At 32.1% G+C, this 12,752-nt stretch overlaps 1 protein-coding gene across 1 annotated transcript; it reads left to right on the top strand.

The window, feature by feature from the left end:
- Window positions 1-8,559: 8,559 nt before the first annotated feature.
- On the top strand, window positions 8,560-10,947 carry LOC133852137 (universal stress protein PHOS34-like). Its single transcript, XM_062288815.1, has 4 exons — window positions 8,560-8,795; window positions 8,980-9,074; window positions 10,155-10,276; window positions 10,733-10,947. Exons 1-4 carry the CDS (start codon window positions 8,615-8,617, stop codon window positions 10,818-10,820), a joined length of 486 nt encoding a protein of 161 aa, XP_062144799.1. The 5' UTR covers window positions 8,560-8,614; the 3' UTR covers window positions 10,821-10,947.
- The last annotated feature ends 1,805 nt before the right edge of the window (window positions 10,948-12,752 follow it).

Genomic DNA, 12,752 nt, shown 5'->3' with positions numbered 1-12,752 from the left:
TTCTCGTGATTATCACACGCCTAAATAATTAAAATTAGTAAACAAATTGAAAAATGAATTGAAGTTGATTGATTGGAATATGGCCATAATTGCAATAATTAGAGGTTTAATCCATATAAGAATATCTAATAAGACGTATAGATTGTGGAATAATATAATATCTTTTGCTTGAAAATTGAAATTACTTTGACATTTATGATCATATTGTCATGTGATTTTAACAAATCTCTAAAGCGATCGAGTTTGTTCAAGACATAATTAATGCGGATTTCTGCGGTCTTCTTTTTTCATGCGTGACGAAATGAAACAACGTACGCCGTTCGGCCACGCAAAAAGACACGGCCGTGTGGCATGTGAAGATGATGTTGATGAGCAACCGTTTCCAACTTCGGCTATGCCTCACAGCCAAGCAATGTCATAAGAGAAATGCTGCTCCTTTTTTTTTTTTTTTTTTTTTTTTTTTTTTTTTTTATTTTTGAAAATTACCCATTAGATTTACAAGGGTTTCACAAATTTAATGATTGTGATCAAATAAAAAATAATAATAATATAGTAATTTTAAAAATTACTTTGAAAAATAAAAAGACTTTGGTTGGAAAGCCATTACCATGAATTAGGGGTGAAAATGCAGATGTGAATGCCGTTATCATCAATATTTTATCCGTATCCACTTCCGCATAATGCGGTTATCACTTTTAGGTTTCCGTGTTCACGCGGTTAATGCAGTTATTGTCTGCTATCCACATATGAGATAATTAATGAGTGTTTTAGATTACTATCCAAATCTATATGCAAAATTAAAAAAAATAATAAAATAAAATGTGGTTATTACTATATGCAAGCTTAAATAAATTAATATTTTACTTGTTACACAATTCACATTATCAGACATAAAGGGTCATTATCTCATAGAGTAATCGAGATTTAGATTAAATCCACATGAAAGAAAAAAAAATATATAAATATAGTGAGGTATGCCTTTGAGATGATAGTGAAAAAAAAAAAAAAAACAACCCTAGCATAGCCTAAATATTGTTGACTTGTTAAATTCAAAACGACATTACTTTAATCAATTTAATTAAATATATATTATATATAAAGAAAATGTGAATACGGTTAAATAGTTAATAAATAATAACATCATTTGTATTTTTAAAAATCATTTTTCATACCTGTATATGTAAATAATAATTTTTACCATCCGAATATACAAATAATACATAACAAATATGTGCGAATAACGAATAGGGACGATTATTCTCGATTCGCATCGCATTTTCACCTCTACCGTCAACTCAACGCAGCAATTAAACGTCGGCTTGTTATCCACGGACCACGTCCATGTTCATTTTCGCGAGGAATTGAAAGAAATGGAGTCAACGTTAGCTATTTGGCCACGTGTTGGGCCACGTTTTCGCCACGTATTATTTTGGGGTTGGTGAGATTTGGTAGGTGACAGCGAAGTGAAATAAATTGAGATATGACAGATATCTCCTGGATTTGCCACGTAGCCTTGTCCTTAACTGAGCAGCCGCCTTGCCTTTTCAGACTCAAAATCGAATGCAATCATTGGTTCATAGAAACTCTGTGATATTTATTTATTTTATTTTATTGATTGTGGGATTTTTATTTTTTTATTTTTAAATAACAGTAACATATTATTGTGAGGCAATGTGAAAAGCGAAAGTAGATACTTATCCTAAAAGAAAATGATAGAAATTATTCTCTTAAATTTGCAAATTTAATGATAAATTTATAAAATGAATTAAACAAAAATGTACAACGGAATAATGTTTGACAAGTCTTTTATCCTAAATGCATGTTTGGTAAGATGTATAATGCGAGAAGAATGCCAAAGAAAAATGATCCGCGTACAATTTTTAATATATATATATATATATATATATATATATATATATATATATATATATATATATATATATATATATATTAAATTAATCAGATAATTCATAATTGATGAAATAATTAAGAATATAAATAATAAGTCAGCCACTAATTAATCGTTTTAATGAACATAATTATTTTCCAAATTCCTCAAATGCGGTCTATAAAACTGTTATGGTCTTTTAGCATGTAAAAATACATTATTTTTTAATTAGCATGAGGAAAAACACATGATTTCTTTAGTATAATTATTAAAAAGCACAAGTTTTTTACATGCTTAAAGAAAATACAACAGTTTTATCGACTAAGTTAAAAGAAATATCTCAAATCCAGTTTAGAGAAAATTTATGTTTAATATATAAATAATTTTGTAATAAAAACCACATATGCCAAACATTAAATCAATTTTTTTTTTTTTTGGATGAATAAGCACTTTCATTCCAAACAACTACATAACACAATCAACAGTCTAAACAGACCAACAAAACGCCATTGCCCAAGCTAAAAACCAGAAACAAAACAAGCGCACAAACTACAAACAAAATAGAGACATTCAAACTATAACCGAACTAAGAAGATTCCACATTTGGCAAAGATTTACATTTTTTCATCTCATAAATCGCTCACGAGAGCAAATTTAAAGAGAAGAAAACTCTTATTTAAAGCCAAAACACAGTTAGCAAATAGCAATAGCGAGCAGGGAGGAGATGAAAGGTACAACACGGAGGTAGATGGACAGATGTATAACGGAGATGCCAAAATTGCTCATTTGGTCAAAGAACACTTACAAACAAAAAAAAAAACTAAAATGCTTTGGTACACATCCAATCCAACCAATTAAATTTGATATATATTTTTAGAGCACGTGATTTTAACAAGCTGTTTAATAGAACTAATAATACATGTGACGTATCTCTTTAGAGTATGTAATTCTATAAACAAGACTAACGCTATACAACGATATTACTTTTATCTCGTCTTACTGTCAATTATGATAGTATTACATCAATAAAAAATGGGATAAAACTGTAACGTATATTATTTCTCTTAGCTTCTATATTTGTCACTTGATTAATTATATATACCACATCCGCATCCGACAAATATCTCACTATAATGACGTGGTAATAAAGTGTACTAGCCCTAGTTAAAAAAATTTAATGACTACTAGACGATGCTACATCAACATATATAGTGAAATATTTGTAGGATATTGGTGTGGTATATAAGCATTTCTCTCGTCACATTATATTTTTTAGTTAGAGTAATGTTATGAATCATATTTTTATCAGACTAACTATCTCCTAATGTTGACGTAGTCGTTTCAACCAATCTTAAATCTATCATTATTAAAAAAATAATAAAAAAAAATTAATTAAAATTACCATTTCAGCATTATTTAATAATTATAAAATACAAAAATATAATTTCTAACATTATTATTATTATTAATTACCACGATTTCAAAGGTGAAGATTCATTCAAAGTCTACACGGAACTTGCTTGGAATACGCGACATAAAATTGATGGCAGACCAACAAACAAAAGAAGATTTCCATATATATATATTCGTTGGCTTAAAGAGAAGCATTAGTGAGTGCGGAGGCCAGCCGGCCACTACATTTTGTCGAGCACCCAATGTAAAGTACTCCATAATCCCCCATTTAACCCTTTTTTTGTTACCAATTAAAAATAATAATAATAAAATAAACCCTAATATTTAATCTTACTTACAAATTAAGCTGTATAGTACTTTTAATCAATCGAAATAAAATTTGTCTTTTGGTACAAAAATACCACAATATGATTTATACAAAGGATCTTGGTTTTTTATGTGCTGTAATTATTTTAACGGTTGAGATTCAATTTTAATTTCTTTTTTTTTTAAGCATCTAAGCCAAATCCGATTCTCTATTAGTTTGTAAGTTCAGCTTATATAGATTATTATTACTAGTTTTCAATTAACACAAACTTATAAGGGTCTATAGAACACCAACCCACATGAAGCTACAAAGAACTACAGCTTCAGTTTTATATCATTATTTCTATTTCATTTGGAAAAATCAATCTCTAAATTAGGCTTTAAGATCGAATAAACAACATATTTATTGAGACAAGAGTTACAAGCACTCAAGAGAAAAGAGTTACAAAATAATCAATAAATTAGATTTATTGTTGTTAATATGAAAGTAGAAGAAACTTGTAATATTCAGACTCTTTCTCTATAAATAGAGTCTTATATATAATCAAATAAATCATGGAAAGATGTAGTCAATAAAAGAATTTTAACGTATATAACCACCTTAATTTAATTTTGCCTATCTTTCTTATTCTCGATCAACTCTTCCATAAATTATTAGTTCTTACAATATTGAGTTTGTTAAGCAACCCCGACACAAAAGTAAAAATCAACTCATAAATATTCGTGCTTTTGGAAGAATTTTCCTCTCGGTTAAGCATCGACTCAGTACCTCTAATCACTTATTTCAAAAAGCAGATAGATATCCCAGCAATTTTGTTGTTCGGGATACGAGAGAGGCTCTATAGGGCACACATGTCCGAACAAATAAGCATCGTAAACGCTATATAACATTTGTTGCAATATGCACAATAAATTACTGGAGATCCTGATCACGTAACCTAGCTATTGATTTCTTTTAGCAAACATGATAACAATTATGCCATTTTCAAACTCTACAGGTAGATTCCACGTAAAAGGATAAGAAGATAGATAACAAAGCACTAGTTGCATGCTAGAAGAAGATTGTTTCAGCATATTTCTTTCCCAACATGGGATGAGTGGCAAAACCACCTTCTTCCATCTCCATCTCCTCTTCCACTTAAAAGTAATCATCAATGGCCCCTTTGAATTCAACTGCAACCATCCAATTGGTGAAAGCTAGGGGGATTCACTTACCAGCAATCTCCTCCACCATTAAATTCTTTTGAAAACTTCAACAGTCTCTCTAGTCAGCAGGTTCCAAAATACATAAACAAGATTGAGACGTATAATTAATTAACAAACAAATTGGACTCTAATGTTATTTAAGATATATCATCTAATTTAAAAAGCTTAAATTATTAGGGGGAGAGATTTAATAATTACTTACTAAAGCCCATCAATACCGTTAGAATATTAATTAAATAATGAAAAAACTTTATTTAACCATCTTAAATTTTTATCACTTTTGCAATTACTTCTTAAAGTTAAAGAACTCTCAATTTACTGTATCAAATTTTAAAAAAATTTCAATCTCACCTATCCTTTAGGATTCTCTATAAAATCCTAACGAAGGCGGTTGAAATTCCTAAAATACTCTTATTTAAATAAAAAATATATTTTTTTTAATAAAAATAATAATAATTGTCATTTTAAGGAGAATTTTGAAGGTCATTTTACTCTTGGAGCGTCTTATTTAACCTAAAATCCAAACGGAAACGGTGATACAAAAAATTGAAAGTACGATACACTAAATTGAGAGTTTTTTAACTTTTTTTTTTTAGCCCCAGGAGGGGGGTGGGTAATTGTAAAAGTGATGGAAGTTCAAGGGAAGTTAAGTGAAGTTTCCCCTTAAATAATTAAATTTACAATTTTCTATACAAGCTTATGCTTTTGAGATAATTAGTAATTTAATATAATATTAAAGAAAAAGTTTAAGTTTGAACCTAAACTCTGTAATTCATCTCATATTTCAATTAAGTATTTTAAATGTTAGGCCTTATTTATAAAGAGTAAGTATTGTAATATTAATTAAATAATTAAATTCACAATTTTTTTTTTTTTTTTTTTTTTTTTTTTTTTTTTTTTTTTATCAATTTAAACTTTCAAAATAGTTGATTTATCTATTACTTATTGAACTCTCCAACATCTTTAAAAATTCCTCCAAAGTCCAAAGCTTCTCTCTGTCATGCATTTGCTGCACAGGATATATCTTCGGCCCACTTTCCACTTGGGCCATCATTACGTGCTACTTTTTCCTTTCTCAAAAAAGTTTCTACTTGCACTTTTAATAATGATTCGGCTATAATATTAAAAAGACATAATTATTCTACTCATAAAACAAAGCATAATTAATAATACAAATATTTTACAAACTTGTGACAATATATAATTAATAAATAATTAAACAAAAAAGATTAATTCGTCAATTTAATTACTTTGTGACCGACTTGTCAACCATTTACGTACTCTTAATCATTTCGACCTATTAACAGGGTTGGAACTCAATTTCAAGTTTGGGGGTTAAAAAAATTTTTGGGGAGAAGGGTAAAAAAAAGATTTTAAAAGGATTATAGGGGTTTTTTTTAAAAAAATAATAATTGAAGAGGACGTTGTGGTTGTAGAAGGCATTAAATTGATATTGTAATCCTTCCGTTCATTTCAAGAGGTTCATGTGAAGATGATGCTAACTCAGCTGCTTACCGACTTGCAAAAGAAGTGATTAATCATGTCATAGATATTGTTTGGGTGGAAGAATGATTTTAGATTATCAACACAATTCAAAAAAAGTTTCGCCCGACTGTCAAACTTTTTTCGATTTCATTAACCATAAAATATTATTTTTTTATTATTTAATAAAACAAGAAAAGGAGATTGGATTAATCATACTACCATTGACTATTGGAGTTTTAGTGGAAAATCTCACAAATTTGACTATGAGATACGTATGGCGCAAGAAAGAGAAATTTTAAACGCGTTAAGAAGCATAATGACAATCTTGGAGGCCTATGACATCTTGACCCGACTTGATACGGGTGCCATTTGATGGGTTAAATAATGGGTATGGGCCCCCGAAGGGCTTTTAAGCTTATTGCTTTTGTCAAAATATACGGGTCGAGTAGACCATAGATTCAATGGGCCTCCAATCAACCCAAAAGAATTAAGAAAGAAACATGATTTGGTTCATCATAAAACTACTACAAAGTAAAACAGAATTTAAACTATTTTCAGTTAAAAGATTTCTATTTGGGCTAAACGGTTGTGCTTTGGGCTCAGCCCAAGCCTGACCAAATTATTTATCCAGACCAAAAACTGTTTTGTCATGGTGCCCTCTAAAAAAAACCCTATAGGCCCAACATTATTGGGGGCCAATTCTAAAAGGTCTACACCTGGGCCGAAAACAACCAGGAGCTCACGAATTGGGCTCACTGGACACCCATACCGTCGACCCACGATAACAGGACAATTGATCGGTTTAGGATCATACTATCATAGGATCTGAACACATAGGATTGGGCAATTATTTAGCATATGATCATGAACCCTAAAGAATATTATAATGGACAATTGGTCAAGCACTCGACCATGTATCTTGAAACTAGATTGAACTATTAACTTGCATGAGATCATGTACCCCCAAATTAGACTAAACAATTGATCCACATGCTTATTAAAAGTTTGAAATGGAAAAAATCATTTGGCATGCACCTTGAAAATATAATATAGTAGTTGCTATTAGGGGTAAAAATGCGGACGGATAATAATCGTCCGCATTCGCTATCCGCATATGCAAATGTGGAGAGTTATCAAAACTCACTATTTGTATATGCTGATGCGAATAGCGGTTTTAGGGTATGCAGATGGAGTTATTAACCGCATTCATATTCCCTTTATATACAATTTATACTATATATATTTAATTAAATTTACTAAAATGAGGCCGGTTTAAATTTCGTAAGTTTAGGACTTGGTTTTTTTTTTTTTTTTCATTATTATCTCAAAGTCATACTTCATTACATTTATTGTTTTTATTTTCTTTCGGTAATCTAAATCCTGATTACTCTATAAGACAATAATCTTCTATGGTTAATAATTGTGAATTGTGTAACAAGTGAAATTTTAATTTATTTAAGCTTATATATAATAATAACTGCATTATTTAATCTTACATATAGATTTATATAGTAATCTAAATACCCATTACCTCATATGCAAAGAGTAGATAATAACGACATTTAATAATCACAGTAACTGCATGGATGCAGATAGTAATCGCATGATGCGTATGCGGATAGCTAAAAGTAATAACCACATTTTGCAGAAGCGGATATTGCTAATAACTGCATCCGCATTTTCACCCATAGTTGCTATAAAACAATAAGATCAAGATTTACAACAATTAGCACATAGAATCTACATGAGTCCTGAATAGTCGGCCGAGTAGCCCAACATTTATTTAGCCAAGTAAGCCTTATATAGAGTCTCTACTAATATATGGAAATGCTAAAAAAATATCAGTTATACACAGGTTAGACACTCTGGGCTCCATCCCATGTAAGAGAAGGGTGTGTAACTGATGCGTAACCTAACACCCCCCAATAATATAGTGGACAACTAATTAGATTCGATCCAAAAAAGGGACGTTCATTATTATGCCACCTGTCAGTTCCTCCAGCCAAGCATCCAATCGAAACCTCTGGGTATAGGATTCCTAATAGGATGCTTATGCGAAGCTGAGGTGGCAAAGTGTTTTGGTCACTCACTCGAATCACGTGGATAGCAATTAGAAGACGCTGAGTCACTGACGTTACCTGTAACTGTAAAGAAACCATCCAATGAAAGCTGATCATTTACGCAATTTCAAGAAACCACCGGTCAGCTTCTTCGGGGCCCGCGGTTTTCTGTTTAGATAAAGCAAAAAATGTTGGCTATTTGTCTTGCACTAGCTGGCTGTGGCACAGTCCATCGGCATTCGGCTCTGATTCGAAAATGGCGTCCTCAGAGAAACAAGTGATGGTGGTAGGGATCGACGACAGCGAGCAAAGCATATACGCGCTGGAGTGGACGCTGGACCACTTATTCGTCCCCTGCGCCTCCAACCCTCCTTTCAAGCTCGTCATCGTCCACGCCAAGCCCACTCCCACCTCCGCCATCGGCCTTGCCGGTCCTGGTACCCACCGATCACCTACACATATATTATATTAATTTTACGTATTTTTCTCTCTCTTTTTCTTTTTTTAGTTACATACATGTGCGTGTGTTGGAGTACTGGTGGGACTGGTTTGGAATTGTCAAGAAAAATGGATGACTTGGTGTTGGTGGAAATTCATTTGCTGATCATGTGGAAATTGTAGGAGCGGCCGAGGTTTTGCCGTTGGTGGAGGCCGATTTGAAGAAGATCGCTGCCCGAGTAGTTGAAAAGGCCAAGGAAATTTGCATCAGTAAATTGGTATTATTATTATGATGATCTTTTTTACTGGGATAGTATGCTCTATTATTTATATTTGAATGAGACTCGGTAGTACTCTTTAAACCCATTTCTCGGCCTACATGTTCTATATGAAGTCACTTAAAGTTATTAAGATGTAATAAACAGGTGTGAAGATGAATTGAATGTGCGGTGACAAAGAATTTAACCCTGTAAAATTGGAAAAAAAGAAAAAAAACTCATAAAATTATTCTAAAAACAACTGAAGTGGAGCAAAAATTGGATGCGCTTTGATAAGTGAGACCTAAATCGTGAAATTTTTAAATTTTGAATTTAAGATCTTTGTTAAATACCATGTTAAATCATTACTTATTCTAAAAGATTAAGATAATAAAAAATAGTAAATTTAATCACTTAAGTAATATTTTGATGATGAGAATATATGGTTGCCTTTTCTAACCAATTGCAAAAGCATTTGCCTGAAAGCATAATCTGAAGTAAAATTTGCAGTTATCGATGTTAATGACTTTATGTACCACTGTTCTCCACTTAGCCTAAGGGAAAATGATTTGTGGGGGACGGGAAACCGTCCCCCAACACCCTCTTTTGATTAAAAAAGGGCGGGCAAGGGGATGGTTTCTGTCCCCTGTGTATCAGTGCTCGTATGCCCTAAAAAACAGAGCACTTGTTGAGAAATTGCCTTGGTAGTACCACTTGTTTATGCTGAATGGGGCTTTGGAGGCTAGTGGTGGAAGCATTGACAAATGAGCCTGTGATAGTGGTAGATGGTCTATAAAATGGCATACAATGGTTGTCATTTTTGGCAGTTCATCCCATGCTGCCACATGAGCCTGTGATAGTGGTGGATGGTCTATCAAATGGCATACATTGGTTATCATTTTTGGCAGTTCATCCCTGAAAATTACATAGTTACATATATATATACACATACATACGTGCATGCATATATCTAATACATGTGTACGAGTATGGCAGTATCTTGTGTGGGGAAAGTGTCATTATCTTACACATGGGAACTCATTGTCCAATGAACTTAGATTGCCCAGGAATCTTCTTTTTGACATTTCAGATTGCATGCAGGTGAATGATGTGATGGTGGAGGTTGTGGAAGGAGATGGTAGGAATGTTCTCTGTGAGGCTGTGGAGAGACACCATGCATCCATTTTGGTTGTTGGTAGTCATGGCTATGGAGCTATTAAGAGGTATTGATCTAAGCTTTTATTCTTATTTTTGTTGTCAAAATTGTAGAGAAGTTGAGCAATTAATGTTGGGGAGATTTATATCTTGGGAAGTTCTTTCAACGAGGCCATAATATTAACATATTAGAACACCATTCATTGTCTTATAATTGTGTTCAGCACTTGCCCTACCGAACCCTCGCCTCTGATACACCACTGTTGGGGAGATTTATTCTTGTGGAGAGTTTTTCAATGAGACCAAATATAATATATTAGGAAATTAATCAACCCAAAAACTTAAGATAACGGATTTGGATCCAATTGTGCTATTTAAACGTCTGTTTTCTGCCATTACTCTGATTTTTTTTTTTTCTTGAAGATCAGAATATCTACTTGTATTGTTCCCTGTAACAAGCAAGAAATCAATAATATGTCTCTCATCTCTGCAACTTTTGACAGTGCATTTGATTTGTCATGCAGGGCTGTTTTAGGCAGTGTCAGCGACTATTGTGCTCATCATGCTCACTGCACCGTCATGATTGTGAAGAGGCCCAAAACCAAACATTAATAGCCACTTTTCCTGCTTTACATAAGCAAGTATAGCAGTTGAATAAGCCGAGTGATTTACATTATAATAAATTTGATGAGTGTACATGCATTATATGATATTTCATGCAATGTTGCTTGTTGCGTCATCTGCTTCTGTACTTTATTCCCAGTTGTGAATGGGCGGTTAGGAATTCTCCTTCATATATATTCTGCACTGAATTTCATCGAACATGTTATCAGCAACAGCCCCCTGCCAATGTGCTTTTTGAAAGCTAGCATCCAATGCTTCTTTGGTACTAAATAACATCCACTTGGCCAAAAAAAACATCCAAATAAGCATCTGATGCTTATCCGGTCCTAAATAACATCCACCTGTTCCCTCTCTGATTCAAATACTTTTTTTTTTTTTTTTCCTAATAAAAAAAGGTAGAATAGGGGGTGCCCAAGTAATTACTCTACCTGGGCGTGATCATAGTAGTACCTGCTCGTTGGAAAGCGCACAAGAAGAGCTTAGAAAGTGAAAACCGCAAGCGTTCCCTCAATTCCGATTAAGCCTTGAGGCCACTAAACCACTACCACTTAGGTTACTTGGTCACTTAAAACCAAGCAAATTCGGTCCAAATCCTGACCTTGATTTTTCAATTGGGATTTCACCAAATTGATTTTTCAAATAGTTATACAGGTTATTCAAGATGTTTAGGCATGTTTATTTATGTTTTTCTCCACACGTTTTTATTTTAAATCATAATTTTCTGTTTCCATACTTACACATCTTAAAAAGTTACATGAGACTAAATAAATTTCTTTATCAAATAAACAGTTGATTACAAAGTCATGGCCTTTTAAGATTATGATTATTGAAACAATTCCAACACTTATTTATGATGACTCTTCCAACTTAGTAAACGAGTCGTTTGAACGAGTTTTATCTATTGACGTATCAATAGCCCTAATCTACATCTTTGCAACGTCTATTATAAAAATAAAATAAAAAATAAAAAATTACAAACGATTTAAAATGGGCATTTAAAATTTATTAATATAACCTAAAGTATACGAAGGTTTATTATAATTTTATTTTAAAAGTTATTATAATTTTTTTTTTAGAAGATATATATATATATTTTGGTCTTTTGAACTAGAGAGAAAAAAAAATAGTTATAAAAGTCAAAAAAAAAAAAAAAGAGAAGAGAAAATGCAACTTAACAAAAATATATTTTAAAAAATGATTAAAAGAGATATATCTGTTGGGTCAAGAAGAAAGCAATTAATAAGATTCCTAGAGAGCAATTACTAACCTTTCTTCATAATCCCAAATTGCATGTGCATCTTCTTTTTTCTTTTCCTTTTTTTTTTTTGAGCAGAGAATGTCATACTATTAAAATCAATATTTAATTTTATTTTTTTATAAGTGCTAATTCAATGACTAAATTTTTATTGTCACATCATCAAATTGTATGGCAGTCGTATAATAGTATACTAAATGAATAATTCTAAATACTCATATACCATCACACTTTCATACCATTGGGTTGATGTGGCAGTGCCATCAGCCATTAGATTTTCTTTTCTTTTTTTAATAAAGATTGATCTAAGAGCTAATGGACACTGCTACATCAACCAAGTGAGATGAGAATTGCATATATAGAATTACTCATTGCAGTTAATCACAAAGGTATTAGTCATTACACTCTTTAGTAAATTGAGTACATGCATAATTTTTGGATCAGGCCTTTAACAATTTCATCTGAAACCAATAAGTGTCCAATGAGATAAGCTAAATCCTTTTATAGCATTCGAAAGAAAATCTTGCAAGGCATGTTCTAAGAGCCGTCCACGTGAGTAGAGCAGTGGTGTTGCACCCCAACAATGATGAAAGGTTGTGGTTTGATAGAAGCACTCTAAGAGAATAAGCAATGAAAGCTCTCAAAAACATGAATTTCTCTTGATA

Source organism: Alnus glutinosa, chromosome 12 (genome assembly GCF_958979055.1).
Source record: "Alnus glutinosa chromosome 12, dhAlnGlut1.1, whole genome shotgun sequence".
Classification (NCBI taxonomy): domain Eukaryota; kingdom Viridiplantae; phylum Streptophyta; class Magnoliopsida; order Fagales; family Betulaceae; genus Alnus; species Alnus glutinosa.
This window is presented reverse-complemented; position numbering and strand designations above follow the sequence as displayed.

Coding starts and splice junctions, on each gene's coding strand:
- LOC133852137 (XM_062288815.1), top strand. CDS start 8,615: ATGGCGTCCTCAGAGAAACAAGTGATGGTGGTAGGGATCGACGACAGC. Junction 9,075..10,154: donor AAATTTGCATCAGTAAATTG/GTATTATTATTA, acceptor GATTGCATGCAG/GTGAATGATGTGATGGTGGA. Junction 10,277..10,732: donor GGCTATGGAGCTATTAAGAG/GTATTGATCTAA, acceptor TTTGTCATGCAG/GGCTGTTTTAGGCAGTGTCA.